We start from the raw sequence: 26,428 nt of genomic DNA, 5'->3' as shown, positions 1-26,428 counted from the left end.
TCTAGAAACATCAACAGATAAATATTTTAAATATTCTTAAAATATCACAAGTGAATTAGTATATCTTCTGTATTAGTCATGATCATTTAAAAGGTCAGATATTTTACTATGGACTGTCAAGTTAGATACATGAGTCATTACTTGAGATCAGTATCTGTATCAGAATAATTAGTAGAGCTACCATTTTGGTGGAGAGAAAATATAATTTGGAATAATCAGTTATAGAACTCTAGTTGGTTAGATCATTGACAATTTCATTCCATTTGAATTAAATGAATCTGACTCATGTTTATTCTGAATTTAATAAATATTATGAAAAGATATCCACAGATGATTAACTGAATAATTTAAAATCACTTGTAATATTGAGTGATATGGTAAATGAAATTAAGTAATCATTCATGATAATATTTTGCTGCATATAGTGGCAAAGTACCATTCTAGCAAATATAAAAAATAAAGAATTATATGTTACAATTGGAGAGACCAAAATGCACAGAAATTGTTTATTGAAGACCACTGATATCACCATGGATAGAGCTGGAATGGAGTAGATTTCTTGTCTTAGTTCTGTAAACAACTTATACATTTCTTGCAACAAAGTATATGTAATTTCTGTCATTTAAGTAAATGTTATTGTTGTTTTGGACATTAAAGTCCTAGGACGAACACAAAAATGTGCATAAAATTATAAAAGAGAAGGGAAGCATTTTGATAAAATATTTTATTATTATTAAGAATAATAATATAATCATGGTTATAAAAATAACAACTTTATTAACTACAGAAACTTTATAATACAAGTCATAACCACAGTGTTCCCTTTTTTTGGGTAAGCATCCAGCTATACCACTCAATAGGCAGCTTATCAGTTTCCTATTTACACACAAGACAAACAATCATAATATCCACAGTATTGCATTTTCAGTTTCCTAAAGATAGAAACTTTCTGTGCAAATGGAAATGAACCTACTTAAAAGTTACAATGTCAAGAGTTATAGGGTCCACAAAATTTTAATTGTTTTTTTTTTAATTAGTAAATTCTTGGTTCTAAACTCAGTTGAATATTGAAGATAACTTTTTGGACTTAGTCATGAAAAGTATTTCATCAAAAATTATTTTACAAAGATAAATATATCTGCTTATACAAATTAATTTCATTTTTCAAATTACTTTTTCTATGAGACATAGTAATTGAAAGCAGTCATTTTTTGAACCTTGGTAAATCAACCTAAGGCTTTTTATTATGACAGCTTATTAAAACTCTTTACCTGATGATCTCTATGTTGTAAAAGCTAGTATTTCTTTTTAAAGAAAAATATTTGGAAAGAAGAAAATACCTGACAGCAATTTCCTACTTCTTGACAGTGTTCTTTTCAAGAGAATGCCGTGGCTATAACATTCACTTTGTACAGTACCATTGGTACCAACAAGAAATATTCACAGGAATAAGTGAAATACAATTTTGCTATCACATGCCATTATTGTTATTTTTCTTGCCTTCTACTGTCTCACCTTCCCCGTAGTTTGAGACACTTAGATGGCAAGCAAGAGCCTGTTAATACTACAGATTGACTCGATATAAACCATTTTACTGAGGACCTGCCCACAGCAAAGAGGTAAAAGTCATTATACATTTTACAATAAAATTAAAGAAGTATACAAAAGGCATATCATCCCTTCTGCACGGCAGAGGCATTATGACAAATATTTTAATTTTACATTTCTATTCCTGGTAGACATAAGAAAATGTCTACAAATAAAACAGCATATAACCATTACTCACACAGCCAAAACAAAAATAGCATTGAAAACTTTTTTAATTTAAAAGGACTTTTTGTCCATGATGCAGAATAAAATGGATTTCTGGATAAACTGATTTTACCATTCTCTCTTATATTTTATTCAGAGAAAAACACACAGTAAATAGCATCTTTCACCAGAGAATAATGAGATGGTTGCCCCTGTCATACCACCTAAAATAACATGGGTCCTGTTCACCTGATTTTCATTGTCAATGCCATCCATTTCCTTCTATCCAAAGGAAACTTCCAAAGAGAGAATTGCTTTGTATACCATGTTTAATGACTTATTAATGTTATTTTTACCCTTTGATGAAACGGAAAACACTGAATGCAAAATCTCTAAAAAGTTAGCTGCATCTTGTATCTAGGTAATTCCTACCTCTCTTTGCATGGAAAATTACAGGAAAAGACATGAAAAAATAGTTTAAAATGTAAGTATTTTAAGTTATAGCAAGTGTTTCAAGGTTTTACCAATATGATTAATATACAACAATTTTTAGCCAGTTCAGCAAGAAGAAACTATGAAAAGTACTCTAAGATTTTGACAATATGGCTTGAAATTTTTATGTCTTTATTAAAATGGTATATTAAATAAGGGAAAGAAAAAACACTCAAGATGATGTGGACTGATATCTAGTTGGATCTTTCTTTGCTTCCACCGTTTATTAATACCAGCACTTATCCTCTCTATATTCTTTATATATACTTTTTTTCCACAATGTTTATAAGCATTTTTTAATTTGCTGCCCCTGTACTCTGTGGACTGAGCTCTCCAATACTTTTAAAATCATTTTACTTCAGATTGAAGCATATACTAGAGAACTTTTAGGGCATTGTTTCAATCCTTGGCCTTCATAAAAAATGATTTAAGAGAACCAAATTAGAGAAATGGGAATACTGGCTTCAAACATTCAAAACATAATTATTTTTAATTATTCCTGTTTAAATACAGGGGGATTTTGTGAAAATTCAGAGCCTATTTTATGAATCTTTGTTATCCCATTTCTTGACAAATGTGTGATTTGTTAGCTAGTCATGGAAATAGAATAATAAATATGATAATTTGGCTTTTATCATACAGAATACAAAATCTAAGTGAATATTTCCTATGGCACTAGGAAAGGGGTATGTAAAATGAAATAAGATAAAGTGAAGGTCTCTGGATAGATTATCTGATTCAGCAGATCCAACTCCACTTGTTAAAATATAGTTGAATATAAAAGTTTAGACAAACTACTTCCTTTCCTTACTTTTTATATATTGTTTTTCCTTACCTGAATAAAAATTTAGTGAGCTAAAAAGTTACCAGTTTGAGGAAAGTATTTCCCTTTTTCCTCAAATATGCATGATTTAATTAAGAGCTATTAGGAAAACTTAAGGGACATATGGAAGTTTTCCTCTTAAATAATTTTTAAATATTCAAGGAGAATGAGTTAGAATTCAATTACAGTGACAATTCTTGGAATTAAGCTATTTAAATACAATTTTAGTGACCAAGACACTTAAATTTCTTCAATCAGATATGAATTTGAGAAACTAGGATATGTTTTAGGAAAATAGGCCTACAAATATCTTACATAAATAAGTGGCCCAAAATTTGGAGGAAAGACATATACAAATATACCTATTTCTGTCTCCACTTTAATAGTTAGAAACTACATGAAATTACTAGGATAATAAATATATGTAAACATCTAGATTAAGCATTTTTTAACTCTGCAGGTCCTGATCTCACTTTAAATGCCTGTCAGTAGAAGACATCTCTAGTTTATGTACAGAGGATAGTCACTTCTATCTTGTACCTTGCCTTAAATTTCTACTGATCTTTAGAAATGTCTACATTATTAAAAATTGTGGATTTCCCTCCAAAATATTTAGGGGTTATACTAGATAAACCACTACTTAAACTGTAGTGCATGGCACATGTGTATCCTGACATGTGTAATGGGTATGTGTTTTTATAAAAGGGTGTGTGTGTACCAGTATGGTAGGATACACAGAAAGAAGAAATGAATGAATTCCAATATATGGCATATGAAAGGTAATATAATTTTATATAGAGTTACAATTTAAGAACATAAGGTATAAATTGTTAGGATGAGGTTAAGATAATTTTTAACTTATGGTTTATTTATCATGATGAAACTAACCTTGGAAAGCAGCGTAGAGAGATTAATTGAACTTTCCTATTAAATCCTTTATCATCCAGCAATTAAACCTTTGCACTTGTAATCCATTCAAGTATCTTCAGGAGATATGTTACTGCACTTGCATGTACCTTAATTCACTTCAACATTTAAAAAGTAACACTGACAAACAGAACAACAGAAAACACCCATATATATTAATGAGTATCTTAACAAACATGACACTCAAGTAGTTGTTTTTAGGATTATTTTAGGGAACATTTTCATTCCACGTTCTCTGAAATCTTCTTGTAAAAATCATCACATATTGATGGACGTTTCAGACATATTTCAGCTATGACTGTGGTACTTTATATGTTAAAATTATTTTGTGTATCCACTTTGCATAATAAGCTACTCGGACAAATATACCAGGTCGATTTGGGATAGCACATCCACGGCCAGGAACAATGACACCAAGAACCATTCTCATCTTGTGTTGTTCACAAACAAGTGGTCCACCATAATCGCCCTAGGAAGAACACATGTCACAACAACAAAGTATTATTTAAGACATTTTTAAAAATACAATTTATTTACATAATCCTATGCTGATTTGCAACTCTAGGGCATACAAACAAGTAAAAGGGAATAACAGAAACTGGAATAGGAATAGATAAAAATTGGCGTGTTGGATAACTGCTTGTCTTTCTATTGAATAACCATGTAAGATTATAAAATTCAAAGTATTCTGTCACATGCTGTAATCACTTTAGCATGACTCACACAGGTTGGGTACAGGTCAGTAACAGAGAGCTTGCTTAGCATGTGTGAAGTCTTGGGTACCATCCCCAGCACAGTGAACACAAACACACACACACACACACACACACACACACACACACACAATGACTTGATTTGATTTTTCCAGAATATTCACTCTTTCTTTGAAGTTTTCTTTTTCTTTGCTAAATGCAGAAAAACAAATGACCATTTATTTAATAAGGTCAATTTTATATTTATTTTGATCTTCTGATAATGCAAATCTTCTTTCAACATAGAAAGTTTGGAAAATGTGTAAAAATACTAATACACGTGAAACCCTCTTGTAATCCTTATTTTAATGCTTCAATTATATTAATATTTCTCTTATTTCTAACTTTTTCTTCCTTCTTCCAACTTGTCCCTAGATGATCTTAACAAGGTAAATAAAAAGCTTAGAGTTGATAAAATAATCATATTTATTATTTGTAAGTTGTCTTTCCAGGCAAGTAGTATCCCTCCAGTTACAGTTGCAATTAGTAGTTAACATATTTATATTTTATACCAACTTTCTAGATGGTATTGCATGATTTCGTGGCATTTCTTATATGGCAATATTATTGTATCAAATATAGATGAAATGAATATAGATTGATAGATTGATATGGGTATGTTTCTATAAATACATATTCATATATAGTTATATACATACATAGTTGTATAAATATCCACCTACATATAGCTACATATATTCTTATATATAATCATTATAACTGTGCTCCATCACTTTTATTTACCACGCAGTTTCCCAAAAATGCATTGACCGGGCATCCTTATATAGAAAAGAGGGTTCAAAACTATCTTAATTTTACTATAAATGTGATGGAGTGAGATAAAACTAAATCACTGCAAAATGTAGTTGTGCAATACAGGTGAAAAGAGAGCCATCAGTATTCTGTGATAGGGAAAATTGAAGAAGTAAAACATCAAATAGTATATAAAAGACTTATTCTATAAACTGTGTCTTCAAGGCAATAAAATTGATTTCTAAAGAAAGGAACTAGTGATTCCTAATAACCCTTTGGAAACACTGTTGATGAGATACTATTGATAACATAAAATTTCAGAGATTCTTCTTTCAAAGTTCTTTCAGTGGTTAAATTACTTTGTTTTAAATTCAATTATAGATATATTTATATTTATATATACATACTCATATACATATACATAGACATTCTGGAGGATAAATTTATTTTAAAGTAGTAACAAAAATTTAAAAGCAAGTCTTATCAATAAAGCTACAAATAGCCAATATGGAATAAAGGCTTAATGTCAAAGTAAGGAAATGAAGACTGTATAGATGACAAATCAGACTGACGGCTATATCTGAAGAGCAGCTGTCAAGTCATTGGTGGGAATGGCAATAGGCTGTGAAAAGTACCTGGCTTTCTAGGTGTATGTAAAATTACACGTAGCTGAAAGCTTTAGAGCTCATAGAATTATTAAAACTTTTTTTAAAAAAACATATTTATTTTAGATGTTCCCTTTTTATAATTTGTTCCTTGTGATAGCGCAGTAGTACTCATTTGCTGGAAAGACACCAACTTTGAAATTGTTTATAAGCAAGCACATGGTCTGTTTCTAACCATATCACTTCAAAGCAGTTCTAAAAATCTCTGTAACTTAGTAAACATCTTCTTTTTAGGTATAAAATCTTAGAGCAAGGCATACAATACATGAATTTCAATACATGTATATATCCCACACCAAGGTTGTACACTTTCTTATATATCCCTGTGCATTTCACTGTCATTGAACTCATTTTGTGCTCTAGTGCAGAGTATCCCACAATGCCACAGCTCTGAGGTTGAAGAACATGCCTCTCACATTCAAAATACATCTAAAATAGCAGTTTAACAGCTTGTCTATGTAAAATTGGGATAGGAACCCTGCCAAGTCGAAAGAACAGTTGCCTAACAAATGAAAATGTCCAAGCTCTTAAACTCATAAACTTTGACCTTTAGTTTTTTTTTAAGGAATTTGTTTACACACACACACACACACACACACACACACACACACACACATGCACACACAGCACACACAGTCTACCCCCAAACATATTTAAAGTTTAAACCAGGAATGTATCTCTTAATATTAATGGGGTTCATTTAGGGAGAATTTGGGAGGATCAGCTAAATTGAGAAAAACATGACAAAAATGTAAGTTGTATCAAACTGATTTGGATACTTCCACTCTCTGCAGTTTTCCCATAGCCTTTTCGCTGTATTCATTTATTATCGTTTTGAGAGGCAAATGTCATCAGTTTGCTGTGAATGAAGCATGGGTTGTCTTATTGTTTAATTAACAGAAATGTGTAAAAATAACCCATGGTTATCCTTTGCAGTTCCTTACTCCTCAAACAGGTTGGTTTTCAATTATTTGCTTTGCAGAAAATAAACAAACATAAAGCATGTAAGAAACTATGCTATCAATCATATATTCTCTATTAAAGAACTTCCATTTTACCTCGCATGGTCCTGATCCAATCTTTTCAGCCCCAGCACATATTTCAGATTCATTCAAAGTTACCTTCCCTTGGTGATGCTGACTGCATTTCTCATTCCCCATAATATACAGATGTGCTACCCGTAATAGACCATCAGAGTTGATCACTGGAATAGTGCAAAAAATATACAGCTAATGAGCATAAGGTAAAGGTGAGAAAAAGAAGTAAATACAAAATTTTATATATAAAATAAATATGATATTGCCTCATCTTTTAAAAAGTAGCTTACATCCAGTGTAGCCCCAGCCATAAACACTGCAAGTGGTCTTTTCAGGAATTGTGCATCCATAATTAGGTAAATCAATCGTACTAACAAAATCATCCAAGATAGCAGGCCTGAAAAGAGAAAATATAATGGTTAGTACTATCAACTGGATTCAACACATTAGCATTTAAAATGTGGTGTTCACATATAATGTACTATTTAGGCTAAGGCTTGGGAAATGAAATATTGTTTATTTAAAAACAGAAGACTGTCTATAATGAAAAAAATTGAAGTAGATAGTAAAGAGTAATTTTCTTGCTGGTATTTAAGAATAAATGGTCACTGCATTTGTTTAAAAATCATTATTTTTCATTTTAAAATTATCAAATAACTGCTCACTAACATTCAGTTTCAAAATACACCGACCAGACTATGAGTCAACTCTATATATTCATGTTTGAAAATTCTGAAAGTAGTCACACACACACACATATCTACACATATATGACACATGACATAGAAAATAATAGATCTACATAAGAGAGGAAGAATAGTCACACAACTGAAGAAAAATGTTTCAACAATTTTAGTCTCAGTTAAAAATACAAAATCTTCCAAAGGAACTAACCTAGCAAGCTTCAATAAAACCAGATCTGATCCTTCAGGTCCATATACCAGCTGGGAAACATTTAAAACCTGTTTGCGTTTCTCATCTCCTCTTCCATGGACATCATGAACTCCAAGCCAAGCTTCATAATCCTTCAAGTCTTTATTTCTAAGTAAAAATATAAAATATAATTCATATAAAATATAACTCCAAATTGTATAATAGCATATATAATATAACATATATAAATAGTATATATATATATATTTAACTTATAAGAGTAGATAAACAAGTTTAAAATGTGACTCAAAGTATAATAAAGAACAATATATTTATTATAGAAGATTCTGAATACTACAAGCTTGTATAAGTAGAACTTTTATTAAATTGCTGGAATTCTAAACAGCTTTTTTAAAAAATATTTTTATATACTTATTACAGAGCAAGTCACTTGTGAAAAATTCTCAAAGTTCTTTACATGAATTTTAATTTTACTGAAATTTTTGCTTTATCCGAGTTGTGTATGCATTTGGTTTATTTATAAGGGTTGAAGTTTTAAACAAAAAAAAACGTGAATTTGATATGAAGCTTATCATATTTTGGGGAATCATAATTTGGGGAAGCTTACAAATGCTGTCTCCTTATCTTTATTTTTTAAATTTTTTTATTCGTTCTTGATCTTTTCTTTAGGCTAATTTTCATTGAAATTATTCCCAGGATGATTCTAAGTTTGGCTGTATACATGAGAGAAAGTGAGAACTGAGAACAGTTTGTTGATAATTTAGAAAGAAAAAGAATTTCTATCTAGAAATACCAAAAGCAGTTGGGAGGTTGGGATATTACTGATTTACATAATTCAAGTAAATATTTTCCCAAGTGAGAGTTCCGTTGATCATGAAAAGATGTAAACTGAACGTAGCGTTGCATACAAAAATATCAGTGAAGCCAAAGTTTTGTTCGTTAGATTAAAAAAGAATGAATATGTTCACCCCGTGTTGCAGCATCTTCTGTAAAATAAAAACACACTCTAAACTTGAAAGCTAAGCAGAGAGCATACATATTTTTAAATTCTCAGAACAAATACTGATGTAAAATACACTTTACCTAGCAGGGAAACATTGTCTTGCAGTAAGAACCCAACTTTCCTTTATCAATGATCCTCCGCAGATATGTTTATTTCTGTGAGAAAGAGGAAAGAGAAACAAGTAATGTCTGTGCAGAAAGAATGCCTGCCAGTTAATGTAAAACCTGTTTCTTCATTTGTTAAAAATAAATGCACTGGAGAGGAAAGCATAGACATTAACCCAACTGGAATAAAATGACTAGCAGTTCTTTTATCTGAAGGATGATATTTGGGGATTGCAGCATCAACAATTTTGTTTTCATGATGTAATTACAATCTCATTAAATCAATTTTATGGTTTAAAGAACCAACACATACATCTATGTGTACATGTATCTATCCTTGTGAGAGAAATTATGTGCTCCATACAGAATGATTAGAATGAAAACACGTGGGCCTGTTTTAGATTCAGAATTTGATTATGAAAAATACAAACTGGAGGTTTTCTTAGAACACTGAAAAAAAATCCAGTGGTAGTAATATTTGTCATTTTTATACTACTTCTTCCCCTACCATTACCTAGTGTTAATAGGCTAAAATATTACAGTGTTTGAACAAATTGTTCAGTATAAGACCATCCATATAATATTTAATTTATAAGAGGAAATTAATTCTGCAAAACAAACCATCTAGGAAACTGCAAAATGTTTGTAAAGAATAAGCATGAGTACATTTATTTGCCAATATATAAAATCTTAGATTCATTCTTTTTGGCAGAAACATGGGGAAAGTACAACTTTTCACAATTCACATTTTTTAAGAGTACAGATGTTCAGTGCTTCAGAGGATAATACTAGAACATTTCCAGAGTAAGACCACAGTAATTTATGGCCTTTACCACACAGGAGGATAAGAGTATATGTTGAGTTTTAATTTCTGTTCCTCTCAATACATATTTTGGAAGAATAAACAGCTGGTGTTACTAAGAACTTGGACTTAAAAGAAAAAAAAATTCTAAAAGTTTATGTTACTTTAAATTCAAACGGTTTCACTTGCAGCCTCTAAGAGAGGTATTACTAGAAGAGTCTCCTTGTATATTTTCCAGTTGATAAAAATAAGTCCAAAGTATATGTATTTTTTCTTCTGGGGTTATGAGTTAACAAAGAATCACTAATTTAATTAAGATATTTGGAATCTTAGAACATTTTTTATGAAAAAGAATATTAAATCTCCAAATTTAGTTTAAATTGTATAATAAAGAACATTTTTCTATAATAAAGAAAATTAAACACTTCAAAAATTTTGGTGTTTATAAAATCTTCATAATACTCAATCACCTTCCTATTCTAGTTAGCTTCATAATTCTATTTCAGTACTACAAGCCTAGGACAGCTACATCATAATTACATCCATAAACATTAAGTCTGATGAGTTAGTCCTTGAGAGGATATACTAAAAAGGTCTTTAGGCCATTTCCTACAATGCTGTGGTGACCTGAAGTCAAAGGACATAAACCCCATTCTTGCCAAGAATTGATTTTTTCATAGAAGGACTTCAGTTTCAGGTTGTCTCTATTCTCTATCTCTAGATATACTTGCTCTATTCCAGGAGGCCAGGGGTGAAGGCAAGTTTCCATGAAAGAGGAGATATTCAAGTTGCGATCTGAAGAATGAGGAGAAATTTTCAGAAGGAGAAAGACCACAACACGCAGTAGGAAAAAGTGCTTGAAGGCTTGGAGGGAGAAATGTAGCATGTCTCAAACACTGGGAAAAAGTGTAGCTGGGATTCAGGTGCATTTTGGGGGAGCTGCATGAAATTCAGATGGAAACAGATATCTTAGCATTCTAAGAACTACACGGATTAATGCAAAGAGGACACAGAAAGATGTAAGATGAGATTTTAAGTTAATTCATATTTTCAACATATAATCCTTTTTTTTTTTTTTTTTTTTTTTTTAGGCACTGGGAGTGCTATGGCAGAATTGTTTGCAATGGAATTTCATAGTGACTTCCCTAGAATTAGGGAAATAGTGTTTATGGAAAAATGAAATGACAACCAATAGTTTCTGTTAGTTGGATAGACCTTTCATGGTCTTAATTTTGTTTTGTTTTGTTTAATTATTTTTTTTATTTTTTACAGGCTGCATTTTGATTCATTGTACACAAATGGGGTGCATCATTTCCTTTCTATCGTTGGGCACGATGTAGATTCAAACCATTCGTGTAACCATACTTGTACATAGGTAATGATGTCTGTCTCATGCCACCATTTTTCATAACCTGCCTCCCTCTCATTTTCTTCTACATAATTTAATGTTCCTCCATTCTTCTGTCACTCCACACCCCTATTATATATTCTTGTGGCACAATAACTAAGCTTATTTTTCTATTATGAGATAACTTGCAAAATGAATCTATATAGGTCATGTCACTGATATTTAAAAGCATTGAGAACTAAGCATATTTAAAATTCTTTAGCCACACCAATTATTATAAAATCAAGACTATTTAACTATTTAAAAGATTGTTAATTTTTCTCATAATAAAATAATCTCAAATTTTAAAAATACCACTTTTCATTTCAATAACAAAGTAAAAAATAAAAACAAAAATTTCTGAGATGATTATACATACACGTTAGAAAATAAAGTCATAATATTCAATAGAAGATTAGCAACACATGCATTATAATCACTATGGTGATATTAAGGTTTTATAAGTTCTTGTGGTTTTCTTTTATTTAATCAAAACTAAACAGTCACTTGGAATCAGGGACATTGGCTGCATATATGGAAATTTTGTGAACAAATTTAAGAAGGCTAGCTCTGATTTTTAAAAATTAAAATAATAAATCAATGAATAAAATTACAAAATCCAATTCTTATAGTTTAGCAAACATATGATAAGACCATTCATTGACCTCCCTGGCTAAGTCCCCTGTGGAGGGCACAGTCTTCATGACCACATGTGACCATACTCCTGGGACTCTGACTCTGCAAATCAATTGAATATATATGATCTGTGTCTGTTAATAATTACCTGTATTTCAAACTAACCATCCATCCTACATTTGTTCGTGTTGGAATCCCGTTTACAACTCTCAATTGTTTTGTTTTAGCGCAGGATATTACAGGATCTGAAAACAGGAGCAAATATAACATTTTAATATAATATTTTAAAATAATCGGTGACTGTTAGTTTTTTTAAGTGCAATGATACCTAGATAAACGTATCTACTATAATTGCATCAGGACATTTTGGAAAAAGAGTATTACAAGACCAAAGTTCAGAATCAAGTCCCTAACATTTGCCATGCTCATCTTTTTTCTTGAGTGACAAAAAAACTCGTCAACTCAAGGCAGACAGGACTGTCATCATAGTGACAATGGCTGTGCTAAGCCATGCACTAAGAACAAGTTTTTCAAGCCCAACACAAAAGTATTCCCCTCGCCAACCTCAACATAAAATGAAAAATATGTTATTTGCAGTGGTTATTTCTAAATGTCAGTAGCAATCCATAGGTTGATTGAAAACAAAACAAAACCATATTTGGTTATTATGAATCGGTACAGGGAGAATGTAGAGCTATTTTGAAACGTTATTAACATTACATTTATTGAAATTATATCCAAATGGCATTCTTATATCCAAATCATTATGTCAATGACATAATTCAGAATTCTTTGGAGTAAACGTTTGCCTAACCCTCCTCTATGTTCCTTGTCTTATCCTTTGTACTCTGTCCATGGTCTAGAATAGATTTCCATTGGCTTCTTTGCCTGAGGCACAGCAAGTGGTCTTTTAAACCAAAACACTTGAGTAACTTCTTCTCGCTCAAAAAGTATGTGAAAATCAAAGGCAAGTAGCTTCCACGGATTCTCATTTTGAGGATTAACTGAGTTTCTTAGATGATGTCCCCTGCACAAAGCTTTTAAGAGAGCAGAACAGAGGCACTGAATAACTTTCCAGTCCCTGATTTCATTTTTTCTGACTTCAGCACCCTGACTTCATCTGGAGGGTGGTATTTATAAAACTGATTCATTAGATACATTGTGCCCCAAATTAAAAGTAGATATAAGTCCTCTTTTCAAAGTCATATGGAATATCTTAGAAATTTTCTGACAGAGTTGAATTTCATATTTAGAATGCAGTTGCCTTTGACTATCCTACACCCACACGTAGGAAAATACATGTTTAAAAATAAAACAAACAGATTGACTTATTTTTATGATGGAAGTTGTTATAGTAATAAGATGTTTTTATAAGAAAATAACAACATCATTTGTGACACACAGAAACTCAGATTTATACTTTATATTTTGAAAGGTACTTACGGTCTAAATTGACTATGGTAGGTGTGGTGTCCCCTTCACCTGTAAATATAAATATTTAGAAACATACATAATTCATATATGTTTCTCTGTGTAAAACCAAAGCTATATATTAAAATCCAAGTTTTGATGAAATGGAAAATTTACCAAAATCCTTGACATTTTAATAAAAGATAAAATGTAATATCTTACTGGGCAATTTTATATCACTTTTATCAGACAATTTTGTATGTATGAGACTATTGGTAGTACTTAACATGAGAAAAGTCCTCTATTTTATGATTGTGGAGACTATCAGGTGTGTAATTGGATGACCCTTCACAGATTAAATTATACTGCTAACTTCAGAGAGCTGCCTCATTCTACCAAGATGCTCACTATTATACCCGGTGGACTTTCCATTAATAGGATTACTGTTCATTACTGCTCTTGGGTCTTTCAGATAGTTAGAACATTTTGTTTTTAGTGTAATTTTAAGCTATTTAATTTTTTTCCTAAAAACTACTTTCAGAAAAAAAGTTGGGGTTGAGAATAATTGAAACTATACATGTTTAAGAAGTCCCTGCAGAAAATTCTAGAAGATAGAAATCTGTGTCACTCTTGGAAAGTGAAATAATAAAAAATGTTTTGTTAGCATATTCCAAAGATTGTTTTTCCAGATGTTAGTTTTTAAAAAGTATGAGAAAAAGAAAACACAGGAAACTACACCTTATTAATTCTACCTAAATCCTCAGAATTTACTCCTCCGTCATGATCTCTCTATTGGGGTTTAATTGCTGAAAAAAGAAAAGCTTAGAAGATGCTAGGATCTGGGAAATACTTGTGAATAATGAATGAAGCACAAGACATTCTCTACTGTTGAGAATTGATGGCACAGAGTTCAGTCAGGCACCATCTACACCCAGCTGGTTGTTAATTTCTGTAAATGCCCTGAACTCAAATAAACCTGCAACAAAACAATAATGGTACATGAATTCCTTTGGAAGAGATGCAAATTTGATTGCTATTTATTAGGATACTCAAGGGAATTAATTCATGCTAAACAGTTTTTATTTATGTTCGTTTTCCAAATCTTTGCCACACGCTTCAGATAGAGCACTAATCTCCAGAATCTATAAAGAACTCAAAAAAACTTTACACCAAGAATACAAATAACCCAATCAATAAATGGGCTAAGGAACTGAGCAGACACTTCACAGAAGAAGATCTACAAGCAGTCAACAGACAAATGAAAAAATGTTCAACATCTCTAGTAATAAGAGAAAGGCAAATCAAAACTATCCTAAGATTTCATCTCACCCCAATTAGAATGTCTATTATCAAGAATACAAGCAACAATAGGTATTGGCGAGGATGTGGGGGAAAAGGTACATTCATACATTGCTGGTGGGGTTGCAAATTGGTGCAGCCACTCTGGAAAGCAGTATGGAGATTCCTTAGAAAACTTGGAATGGAACCACCATTGGACCCAGCTATCCCACTCCTTGGTCTATACCCAAAGGACTTAAAATCAGTACACTACAGTGATGCAGCCACATCAATGTTTATAGCAGATCTAAATGAATAAAGGTAAAGGCAAACATGAATTTCATTACTTTGCTTTCCTTTTCTTTATCCTGGGGGAAGGTTGTTGTAGAGTCAGCTGAGGTCAGTGTTTCAGTTTATAATACAAGATAGGATTGAGGCAGAGTATATTAGAGTATCAAGGATGTTGGCTTTTTCACTCAAGTCCATTAGTTGAAATTTTTTAATAACTAGGTATTTACTCTTTATGTTGTAATGAGAAAGATTAAACTACTCTTTCTATCCTTCATGGGCTATGAAGTCTTCTGTGTTTAAGGATTCAGATTAATATGTCAGCAAAGTGATAAATTCATTATTGTATCTTACTAAAATATTTAAAGTTTTAAGCTTTTGCAGATATTACAGTTTGGGTTTTTAACAATTAATAGTTTTATAATAAAAAATAATAAATACTAAAATTAATAATAATAAAACTATTGATAATACAATATTTCTCACACTTAAGAATAAACTGTAATACCATTTAAAACCAGATTTCTGGAGATTCTAGGCTTCTGAGTTTTTAAGAAACATCAAAGTTTCTTCTGGCATACATTTGGAGCAAAACTTTGTGACGCTGATCTCCAGGCCTTTTTCATTTCTTTCAAATACTGTCCTCACTCCTCCTTGTTTACTTTCCCCACGCTCTCTACCACATCACTCATGTCAGAACAATATATGTGATATAAATCCAATTTTTACTAGTTCAACTGAAATTTGATAAAGGAAAACATATCTATGATAAGAGTAGGTATGTGTGTGTGTTTGTGTGTGTGTGTGTGTGTGTGTGTGTACATTCATCTTTGTGCCTCAGAATTAAATTTGCACACTTATGGAAACCATAAAGTTTTCTTTCAGTATATTCTTAAAGTTTCAACTCTCATTCAAAACTTTATGAACATTACCTATTTCTCCAGGGAGACAATGAAGCTCATTCTCTTTTTATATACTGATATATATTTACTACATGATTATATTGCCTTGCAATTATTTATATAAATATTTTTCTTCTATGCTATAAAACATTCGAGATTAAGAAACTGTGTGTATATGTTTTTGTAAGCATAAAATTTTTATAGAACTTTGTATACAATAGTAGTTCATTTAAAATTATGAACAAATGAATAATAAAAACAGAAATTAAGTTTTTAAGTGCTTACTATGCAATAGATGCTATTCCCAATAGCCCAATGAGATAGGTGCTTTTACTGCACATTTTTAAACACAGAATGAGTTATAAGTGGTTAAGTAATTTGCCCAAGATAGAACTGGGAATCTTACTCAGGTAATCTGAATTGAAATTCTTAACCACTACATTCTCTGTCATAAATGCTTATGATTTTGCTAAGATATACTAAAGTGTGTGTGTGTGTGTAAACAAACATACAAGCATTTGTACATTTTATTTTTGCATATTTGATAAGCTTAAAAATATATGTTAAGCATTATAAGTATTTTTAAAGAATATGAATAAAAACCTTTACATGTTTTGTGAAAGAAATGTACAGTGTGAAAATGATTAACACAGTCTCTGAGGTTAAATAAATAATAAGAACTCAAATCTTCTAAAGATAAATTTCATTAGCCTTTCACCAGAGAGAAAATGTAAATAAATCCTACCTATAAATATTAATTGAAAAAATGACAGTGCAAAAATATTTATTAAAATTAATGTTCATTATACTTTGAAATAAAAATGAGTTATCTGCAATAGCATTTAATCAAATACAGCACCCTGAAGTCTTTCAACAGCTCATTAGTGCCTTTTAGTTTTAAAATGCTGCTTGAAAAAAGCTTTTAGAATCTTTAAAATTATTAGAATGCAGTCTCTCTTAGTTAAGTTTATAAACCAATCACAGGGCTCTGAGAGCATTTTACACCTAACGATACATATGTGCTGTGATTTGCATAATTAGAAATTCAGTTAGGAAAGCAATATAATCTGTTTTAGAAGGCAGATCAGTTTTTCATTCTTCCTCAATCCCTCTACCCTCTATGAGTCTCCATTATTCCTAGTCATAGAGACATCACAGAAAGGCACTGTGTGGTGAAACTGGTATTTAGTTGAGCTGGGATGTTGTTCAATAGTAGAGTGTTTGCCTATCATTCTGGGGCCCTGGATTCAAGCCCTAGGACCACAAAAAGAAAAAAATAATTCTTTAATTCTGCAAAATATTTTTCTCATATGGTATTCTCTGGAGAGGTAGGGTTTTTTTTTGTTTGTTTGTTTCTTTGTCTATTTTAGTGTTAGAACTTGGAACACATCTTCCCCAGCAGAATATTTTGAGGATCTATGCAAACCCTAACATGGAAAAAGAGGCAGACAGAACATTAGGAAAACACTAATTAATTTGAAAGGTTCTGGTTATAGCTGAGGAAATACAATATAACAGGAAATACCATTTATTTTCAAATATATAAGGTGTTTCATTATTTATTATTATGAAGAATACATGTTAATAAAATCAGTGTAGTTCAATGGCGGTCATTTTGCCTACCCCCTGGAGGGGAGGGAACATTGGCCATGTCTGGAGATATTTTTATTGTTATGATTAGTGGTGGGGCCAAGGGAGGGGAGGATGTTGCTACTGGCATCTAATGGGCAAAGGCTAGGGCACTATTAAACCTCCTATGGTACACAAAAGAGACTCCTAGGATAAAGATTTATCCAAACCCAAATGTTAGTAGTGCAAAAGCAGAAAATTCCTGGTTCACATCCGTTGTATTGCTTTTGCTACAAACTTCCAAACTGACTTCCAGACAGGATTTTTAATGTTCTCAAAGTAACATAGTATTGAGAGAGCATGACTACCCATGCTTTCACTAATATTAACCATCATTTTATTATTTGTCACTCTGATAAGTAGATATTATTTTTTGTGCTTTTTAAATTCTTTTTCTTTACTAGTGAATATCTTTTCATTTATTCATTTTTATTCTTTTTTCACTTTTTAATGTTTGTGATCTTTTCATTATATAAGTAATAAATATTCTTTGTAGAAAATGAGAAAATATGACTATGCAAAATGAATAAAAGTCATCCAAAATTTCCCCACCCAGAGATACCTGCAAGAAATATGTTGGTGTATATCTTTGCAACAGTGTGTAAGCATCTTTTGATATCACTGAGTATTTCATGGCATAAATCTGGTGCCTGCTTGGCATTCTCTTTGTATGGGAGGCCATGATTTATTTAATTAATCATCGATTTTTTAATTTGTTCTAATTAGTTATACATGACAGTAGAATGTATTTTGACACATCATACATAAATGGAGTATGACTTCTTATTCTTGTGGTTGTAGAATCACAGCAATCATTTAATCATATATATATAAATAGGATAATAATGTCTGATTAATTCTACTATCCTTCCTACTCCCATGTTTATTCTAAAAGATTAATTTTCTTCATTATTCTCTCAATTTCTCACATCTTTTTCTTAATGTTATAGAAGAACTCTTTATGTGAAATAATTTACTTCAAATTTTATGTGAAGTAGATCAAACGTATTAAATATTTTATATCTACCTTTTACTTTATGCACTAACACACTTTTTTGAAATTATTTTTTATTTTTACAGACTACATTTTGATTCCTTATACATAAATGGGGTACATCTTTTCATTTCTATGGTTGTACATGATGTAGATTCATACCATTTGTGTAATCATTACATGTACATAGGGTAATGATATCTGTCTCATTCTACCATCTTTCATACCCCTGCCCCTCTCCACCTCTCATTTCCCTCTACATAATCCAAAGTTCCTCCATTCTTCTCTTACCCCCCACACCTCCACACCCCCATTATATTTCATTATTCACTTATCAGGGAAAACATTTGGCCTTTGTTTTTTTTTTGGATTGACTTATTTCACTTAGCACGATATTTTCCATTTCTATTCATTTACCTGCAAATGCCATATTATTATTTATGGCTGAATAATATTCCATTGTGTATATATACCACAGTTTCTTTATCCATTCTACCAAAGTCATGTTGGACTCAGAGAAGTGGGTGGAAAATGCTATGCTTATCCATTTGGGGTTAAAGAACCGATAAAGAGATGGAAGTGCTACCTCAGGTCTGTTCATGGGTCTTTTAGTGGGCTAGGGACCTTGCTGAGAACTGTGCCATATTCAGAAGCTGACCTGGAATTCTGGGGTCACTGGCTGGAAGGATCTTCCTAGACTAATCATATTAGACCAGAACCATTTACTGCTTGTGGATTCCAAGTGAGAATTTTCTCAGGGAAGAAAAACTTTATAATGTTAGCAAATTCCTTCTAATCCAGAAGAGGTTGCGTGTGTGTGTGTGTGTGTGTGTGTGTGTGTGTGTGTGTGAGAGAGAGAGAGAGAGAGAGAGACAGAGAAAGAGAGAGAGAGAGAGAGAGGAGAGAGAGAGAGAGAGAGAATATGAGAATATACAGGGCACATCTGTGTGGTGTATATGTCTCTGTGTGTTGCTCTGTCGCTCTCTGGAGAACACCCTCATATTGTAATTAACTCTAGAGTCCTTTATTATTTTAATCTCTGGTTAGGAAATTGTATTAGTGGATATGCAGTATATTTAAACTATTTCAACTGAGAAAAGAACACCAAATGTACTTACAACGGGAAATAGGGCAATAATCCCAAGGGATGAGAGGATTCCCTGTGTAACACCAGGGTCCATGAGCATCATCATCAGGATTCCGGCAGTAATTCTTATTCAGCTTACTAGCATCTGGCTCCCAGAAGATGTGACTGGGTAAACAGAAAGCTGAACATCAGAAGAGGCTTATTCCATCCAAGAGAAACAAAATGTTACAAGAAGATATAATCCTAGCACATCATTGATCGTACATGCAATACAAGCTTCTACTTGGTGTGAATTTTAGTTGTTTTGTTGGAGATCTACTTTGTTGATATTCTTACAGTTGGGAAGCACATTTTCTAACTTGAAAATATGGCATAGTTCTAGTGCTCCACAATTAGCCTATACAAAATAATAAGGGGTTTTATGATTTTGCTTCTGTTTCATAATCATAGTGGCAAAGTAACAATACCTCCATGCATAGAAATAGAAAAACAATGTCCCAAAACAAATAGATCCAAAGATCAAAATTATCAAATACCTAGGAAATAGGAAAAAAAAACTTTACTAAAAGTTTTTCATGTTTCAGGTGTGTATGAATTACCATTAGCAATATCACAACCACAAAGAACAGGAAAATATGCTAAAAGTTAATTAAGTGCCAATGAAATGATTAAGTTCTAAAATTTTATTGGTCATATGGTTCAAAATATGATTTTCTTACAGGTAACTAACATTTCAACCTTCACAATTTATGTGCAAAAATTCATTACAAAATAAAAGCAAAAATTCTGTGTTATTTTCTAAGACCATTTCCATATGTAAGTGTATATTTACTTTTACTTCAATAACACAAATGAAGTTAAATTCTACATGGCCATTTCTGACCAAGTCATGAAAACCATAACTGAATTTGTTTTGTGTTATTAGTTACTACCATTCTTGAATATAATTAATGTGTGATTTGAAATTAAATTTGAAAGAGCTTGAATGTGGAAACTTGAACTATCTTTCCAGAATCAATTTCATTTTTTGACCAATAGCAGCAGCAAATACATACAGGCTTTATGGTATGCCAGATTATACTATAAGTTATTTACAGATATAAACTTAGATCAATCTTATAAAACAGAATTTAAGTCTACACTATATCTATTTCATTTGAGGAAATTGACAAGCAGAGAGGACAAGTAATTATTCTAATGTCACATGGCTAGTAAATAATAGTGCTGGAATAGGGTTGGAACTTATGGCTCTTTCCAGAGTAAACGCTCAAAATCACCATGCTTTACCTCCTCCTTGCAAAATTTATTCTTAAAACAAAAACTTGATCACATCAATTTCCTACAAATTGTTTTCAAATTACTTTTAACTATTTCAAAGGTAAGCCTAAACTCAGTGATCTAAGAATTATTACCATTAAGATCCCTAAATTAATATATCCCATATTTCTAGCAGCATGCCAGTAAATATTTAACAAGTAGTCCTCTAAGATGTGTGTACACTTGAAAGAGAGAGACCTTATTTATAGGTCTATTGACCCTTGGGCCATAAATACTTCTATCATGAAAATTTCAAGCTTCCAGTGTGAAATCACTGAAGGCAGTGTTGGGAAGAAATGGAAAGTATTATCTTTCAAAAGTTGATAAAAGCCCAGTGTGATGTCACATGCCTGTAATCCCAGGAGTTCAGGAGTCTGAGGTAGGAGGATTCCAAGTTCAAAGCCAGCCTCAGCAACTTAATGAGGCCCTAAGTAACTTGGTGAGATCTTGTCTCAAAATAAAAACTAAAAAGGGCTGGGGATGTGGTTCAGTGGTTAAGTACCCCTGGGTTCAATCCCTGATACAGAAGAGCTGGATCCATTCCACCCTCCAGTGGCCATTACCATTACTGAAAATGCTTTAAAAATAAAATATGAATAAGTCTAACCAACAAGGTAAAACATATCTATAATGAAGTTTATAGAGCAATGAAGAAATTAGATGATAGACAGAATTTATATTGTTAAAATGGCCATATTATCAAAAGTCTACAGATCCAGTACAATTTCCATTTAAATACCACTGACAAGTTTCACAGAATTAGAAATAATACATATGCAAGAAAAAAATACCCAGAATAGCCAAAGCAATTCTAAGCAAAAAGAGCAATGCTGGAAGCATCACAATACCATTTTAAATTATACTACAGAGCTATGGTAACAAAAACAGCATAATACATACAAACAGACACATAGAACAATAGAATAGAATACAAGATACAATCCACACAGAGACAATCATTTGATCCTTGACAAAGGTGCCAAAAACATACATTGGAGAAAAGATGGACTTTTAAACAAAGTGGACATTCATATGTAGAAGAATGAAACTAGATTACTATCTCTCACCCCAGATAAAAGTCAACTCAAAGTAGATCAAAGACCTCAAAATTAGGTCAGAAGCTCTGCTACTGCTGGAAGAAAACACTGCAACATACAGGCACAGGTATGGACTTCCTCAACAAGACTCCTAAAGCTTAGGAAATAAATCCAAGTATTAATAAATGGGGTGGCATCCTATTTAAAAGCTTCTGCACAGCAAAGGAAACAAGAGCATGAAGAGATAGGTTACAGAATGGGAGAAACTCTTCACTAGTTATTCTTCAAACTGAAGATTTATATCCAGAATACATAAAGAACTCAAAAGATTTAACACTAAGAAAAAAAATAATAATACAATCAATAAATTGATAGATGAACTAAACAGATATTGCTCAAAAGAAGAACTACAAATGGCCAACTAATATATGGAAAAAATTCTCAACATCTTTAGCAATCAGGGAAGCAAATACAGACATTTCATCTCACTCCAGTTTGAATGTCAATCATCAAGAATATAAATAATAATAAATGTTGATGAGGATACAGAGATAAAGGAATATTTATGCATTGCTGGTGGGACTACAAATTAGTATAATCACTATGGAAATGAATATGGTAATTTCTCAAAAAACTAGGAATGAACCCAGCTACACCATTCCTTAGTATTTATCCAAAAGAACTAAAGTGAGTATACTATAGTGATACATGCATACCTATGTTTATAGCAGTGCAGTTCACAATAGCACAGTCATGGAACCAGCCTAGGTGTCCATCGACAGATGAATGAGTACAGAAAATGTGGCTGTTTTTCAGTCATAAAGAACAATATATTTTTTTAGTGTTAATAAAATTATATCATTTACTGAAAAACAAGTGGAACTGGAGAAAGTCATGCTTAGTGAAGTCAGACACTGAAAGTCAAGATTGAATGTTCCTCTAATATGTGGAAGGTAGACATAAAAATGGGGGAAAATAAAGTTTGGGGAAATCTCATAAAATTAAAATAAAGTCAGTAGAGTAGAGGAAAGGGACCAGGGGGCAGGGAGGAAGGGAGCTAAAGGAGGTACTAGGGAAAGAAATCAACCAAATTATGTTCTGTGTATATGCAAATATAACAAAATAAAGCCCATTTTTATGTACAATTATAATGCACCAATAAAATATAGTAGTGTTGAAATCAGCATTTAATTTAAATCATGCTAATTTTGCTTAAATGTCTTTAATGAATTCTTTTAATGCTTAGGACAAAATTCAAACTTCCTAGCTCCTTTTACATGGTTCTCCATATGGTATTGCTGCTGGAGAATCCCTTTCTCTGTGGACATTGACCAAATTACACTCACAGCCCTACCAACATTATTTCCTATTTTCAAATGCTTTCATCTTCAGGTCTTTGCACAAGCTATTCTTTCTCCCTAATGCATTCTTCTTCCTATTGCATTTCTCTTGACTCACTCATTCTCTCATGTATGTCCCAGCTAATGTCCTTTACATAGGAAGGGGCTTCCTGATGGTTTCAGTCTGGATCAGGATTTCCTCATATTCCCATAGCATAAAATGTGCTTTTTCACGTTTTTTTTTTTTTTTTTTTTTTTTTTTTTTATAATATGGCACCAACATTTCCTGTTTGCTTGTATCCTCTTAAGCATGAGATCCATGGGGGCAGAACACTGCTCATCTTTAAAAGTCCTAGAACTTCTGTCCAATATAATAGCTATTATCACATGTCTCTTGAGAAACTTCTTTATGCTAGCTCAAATAGAGAGGTGCTATATGTACAAACTATACATCAGATTTCAAACATAGAGTATGAAAAAGAATCTCGAAGATCTCTTTAATAATTTCATGTAGGAAACATTGAAACAAAAATCATATATAAATAAAATACATTAAAATTAACTTTGACTATTTTTGCTTAAAGTGGCTATTGGGAAATTTACATGTTATGTATGTGACATATTTGTGAGTTGTATTATATTGATATTCACAATGCTTTAGAACTGTTAATATTTATTTGTGAAGTAAATTAGCTAAAATAATACTACTGAATACATTCTGAAAGAGAATACAATTCTTTAAAATTAAAGTAGAACTGAATCAAAGTGACTCAAGTTCTCTGATCCCTTGAGTTCTTATTCATATGTAGAAAAATCTTCTGTATTAGGAATACGGTAGCCAAATGACATAACAACTCACATAAAGCAATTATGTGTGGGTACTTGATCAAACGACCCTAACTTAAAATTTTCTTTTATTCTAGTGCACATATTCTAGCATGTTAACTAAAAGTTTGTTTTCGGTTTCAACTGCTCATACTTCTTTTACAATTTAATAAACTCTAGCACTATTTCTAGGCATGAGTGAATGCTACCCATTTTGTGAATATGCCCAATTAAAAGTATGTAATTCTCTGAAATGTCTAGATTTTTAAAAATTACATACACATTCCTGTAACTATTGCAAATTTTCATGTTAAAGCAAGAAAAATTTGTTTCTATGAATATTTAGATTAGTACTTAAGTAGATATTTAAGGTAAATATGTATGTGAAAATGATCACATGATTTTTTAAAAACTGCTATTGATTATGATAACATAATAATCCTTTAACACGCACTATTAGAAACACCAAATATGCCTCTTAATTATACACTAACTTTTTAAGTTATATAATGGTGTTTTAATATGACCATATCCTCCTTGAAGTTTGGAAACAAAATATTTTATTTACTTTTTGTTGGTATTCCCCTAATACCAATTACAGTGCATAAAATGTAGTGAATGCTCAATGAGTATGTGCAGGATTAAACTACATATTTAAAAGTTTGCTTTATGCAGAGACAATGTAATGAGCTATACAGAAAAATCAATCTAGCATTTTCATTAGCTTACTGTGATGGAAAAATACAAAGAAATAACATTGTGTATATTTGAATACACACACACAACACACGCGCACGCGCATGGGCGCGCACACACACACACACACACACACACACACACATATCTCACAACACGCGCACGCGCATGGGCGCACACACACACACACACACATATCTGCTGTTACCACTGCATGAGATATACTAAAGGAAAGAAATTTACACACCGATGTAAGTCTTCCATATTCTTTTCCCACATTGAACATGTAAGTCCAGATCTTGTTTTGGATAAATTGCCCATGTAGCTCTTTCCATTGCCACGATAACAATCTAGACATAAAACATACAAAAAGAAAGTTAATGAATATTATGGAGAATAAAACAAAGACATTTTTACCATCACATAAAATCATGAAAATAAAAATTAAGACAAAGCAACCTCAAGTCTGTATAAACTAAAGAAGCTTAACTAGCTTAGATTAAAATGTGTCCATTTTCAGCCCAACTTCTACTTCCTTAAAATGAATGCTTCTGCAAATTCAAATAATACAAATAATAATAAGCCAAAAATTAGATTATGTGATCCTTTAGGACACCAAATAAATGAGAATTTCTACAATAACATATATTTTTCCCAGAATTTTCTTCTGAAAAATTATATTCTGTAGAAAAATTGCAAGAATAATGAAATGAAACTCATACCAGTCACACCTCTTGTGTTTTGATTTTTGCTTCTCATGACATGACATCCTCAATCACCCAAGATAGCTGTTCTACAAATGCTTTGCAATTTCAATATTTCTGCTCACTTTCATATGAATGAAATCAAGTTAATGATATTTGACAGGAAGATTACATAGGTGATGCTTGTTCCTTCTCAGAGCATTACAGCCTGTGTGACACAGGATGCTACTTTGTTCCATCACTAGAAGCAGTGATCATTTTGATCATTTTGGTTAAGTAATGTAAAGGAAAACCTTCTTTTCATTTTAAAAAAAATTTGTAGTTGTAGATGGACAGAATGCATTTATTTTATTTGTTTTTTTATTTATTTTTTTCATGTGGTGCTAAGGATCAAACCCAGGGCCTCACATATGCTAGGTAAGTGCTCTGCCACTGAGCTACACAATCCTTCTCTTCATATTTAACACAACAAAAATATCTTTTGGGGCTTTCGCTACTGAGTAAATGTCCTATTGCCAAGGAAATATTCACAAGAAGGTTGCCACATACTTTGACATTTTTCATGAATCAGTTGTAACTGTGCTGATTGGTTGTGGTTGGTAAATGGTTGTTTTTCTACTTCCACTTCTTTACATTTATTAGGTTGGCATTCTTTTATAAATAAGCTTCTCTTTTCCCCTTCCCTTTAGGGATTAGTAAAATAAATTCAACAATTGTAATAGAGTAGTAATATAAATGTGGACTCATGGATTTTCTTTTTATTCAATGTTATAAATAATCTATTCCCGTTATCTACTTTTGATTCTTGAAATGTTCATTTGACCAATGGAAGGCACTTTGAACTAATTCCTTATCATATTCCAGGAAGTTTTATTTTCCCTTTTTTTTTTGATT

At 31.8% G+C, this 26,428-nt stretch overlaps 1 protein-coding gene across 2 annotated transcripts in view; it reads right to left on the bottom strand.

Annotated features, from left to right (window-relative positions):
• Window positions 1-640: 640 nt before the first annotated feature.
• Window positions 641-26,428, bottom strand: part of Hgf (hepatocyte growth factor) — an 83,037-nt gene continuing 57,249 nt past the window's right edge. For both annotated transcript variants that reach the window (XM_047562399.1, XM_047562400.1), the window contains 9 exons: window positions 25,078-25,180; window positions 19,647-19,780; window positions 13,471-13,509; window positions 12,176-12,272; window positions 9,179-9,253; window positions 8,096-8,242; window positions 7,492-7,598; window positions 7,223-7,368; window positions 641-4,463 (listed from right to left, as the gene is read on the bottom strand). In XM_047562399.1, the coding sequence (XP_047418355.1) occupies window positions 4,287-4,463; window positions 7,223-7,368; window positions 7,492-7,598; window positions 8,096-8,242; window positions 9,179-9,253; window positions 12,176-12,272; window positions 13,471-13,509; window positions 19,647-19,780; window positions 25,078-25,180 (1,025 nt within the window). In that variant the 3' untranslated portion in view covers window positions 641-4,286. The remainder of the gene's footprint in view (window positions 4,464-7,222; window positions 7,369-7,491; window positions 7,599-8,095; window positions 8,243-9,178; window positions 9,254-12,175; window positions 12,273-13,470; window positions 13,510-19,646; window positions 19,781-25,077; window positions 25,181-26,428) is intronic.

The sequence above is a fragment of the Sciurus carolinensis genome, chromosome 8 (genome assembly GCF_902686445.1).
Source record: "Sciurus carolinensis chromosome 8, mSciCar1.2, whole genome shotgun sequence".
Lineage (NCBI taxonomy): Eukaryota > Metazoa > Chordata > Mammalia > Rodentia > Sciuridae > Sciurus > Sciurus carolinensis.
This window is presented reverse-complemented; position numbering and strand designations above follow the sequence as displayed.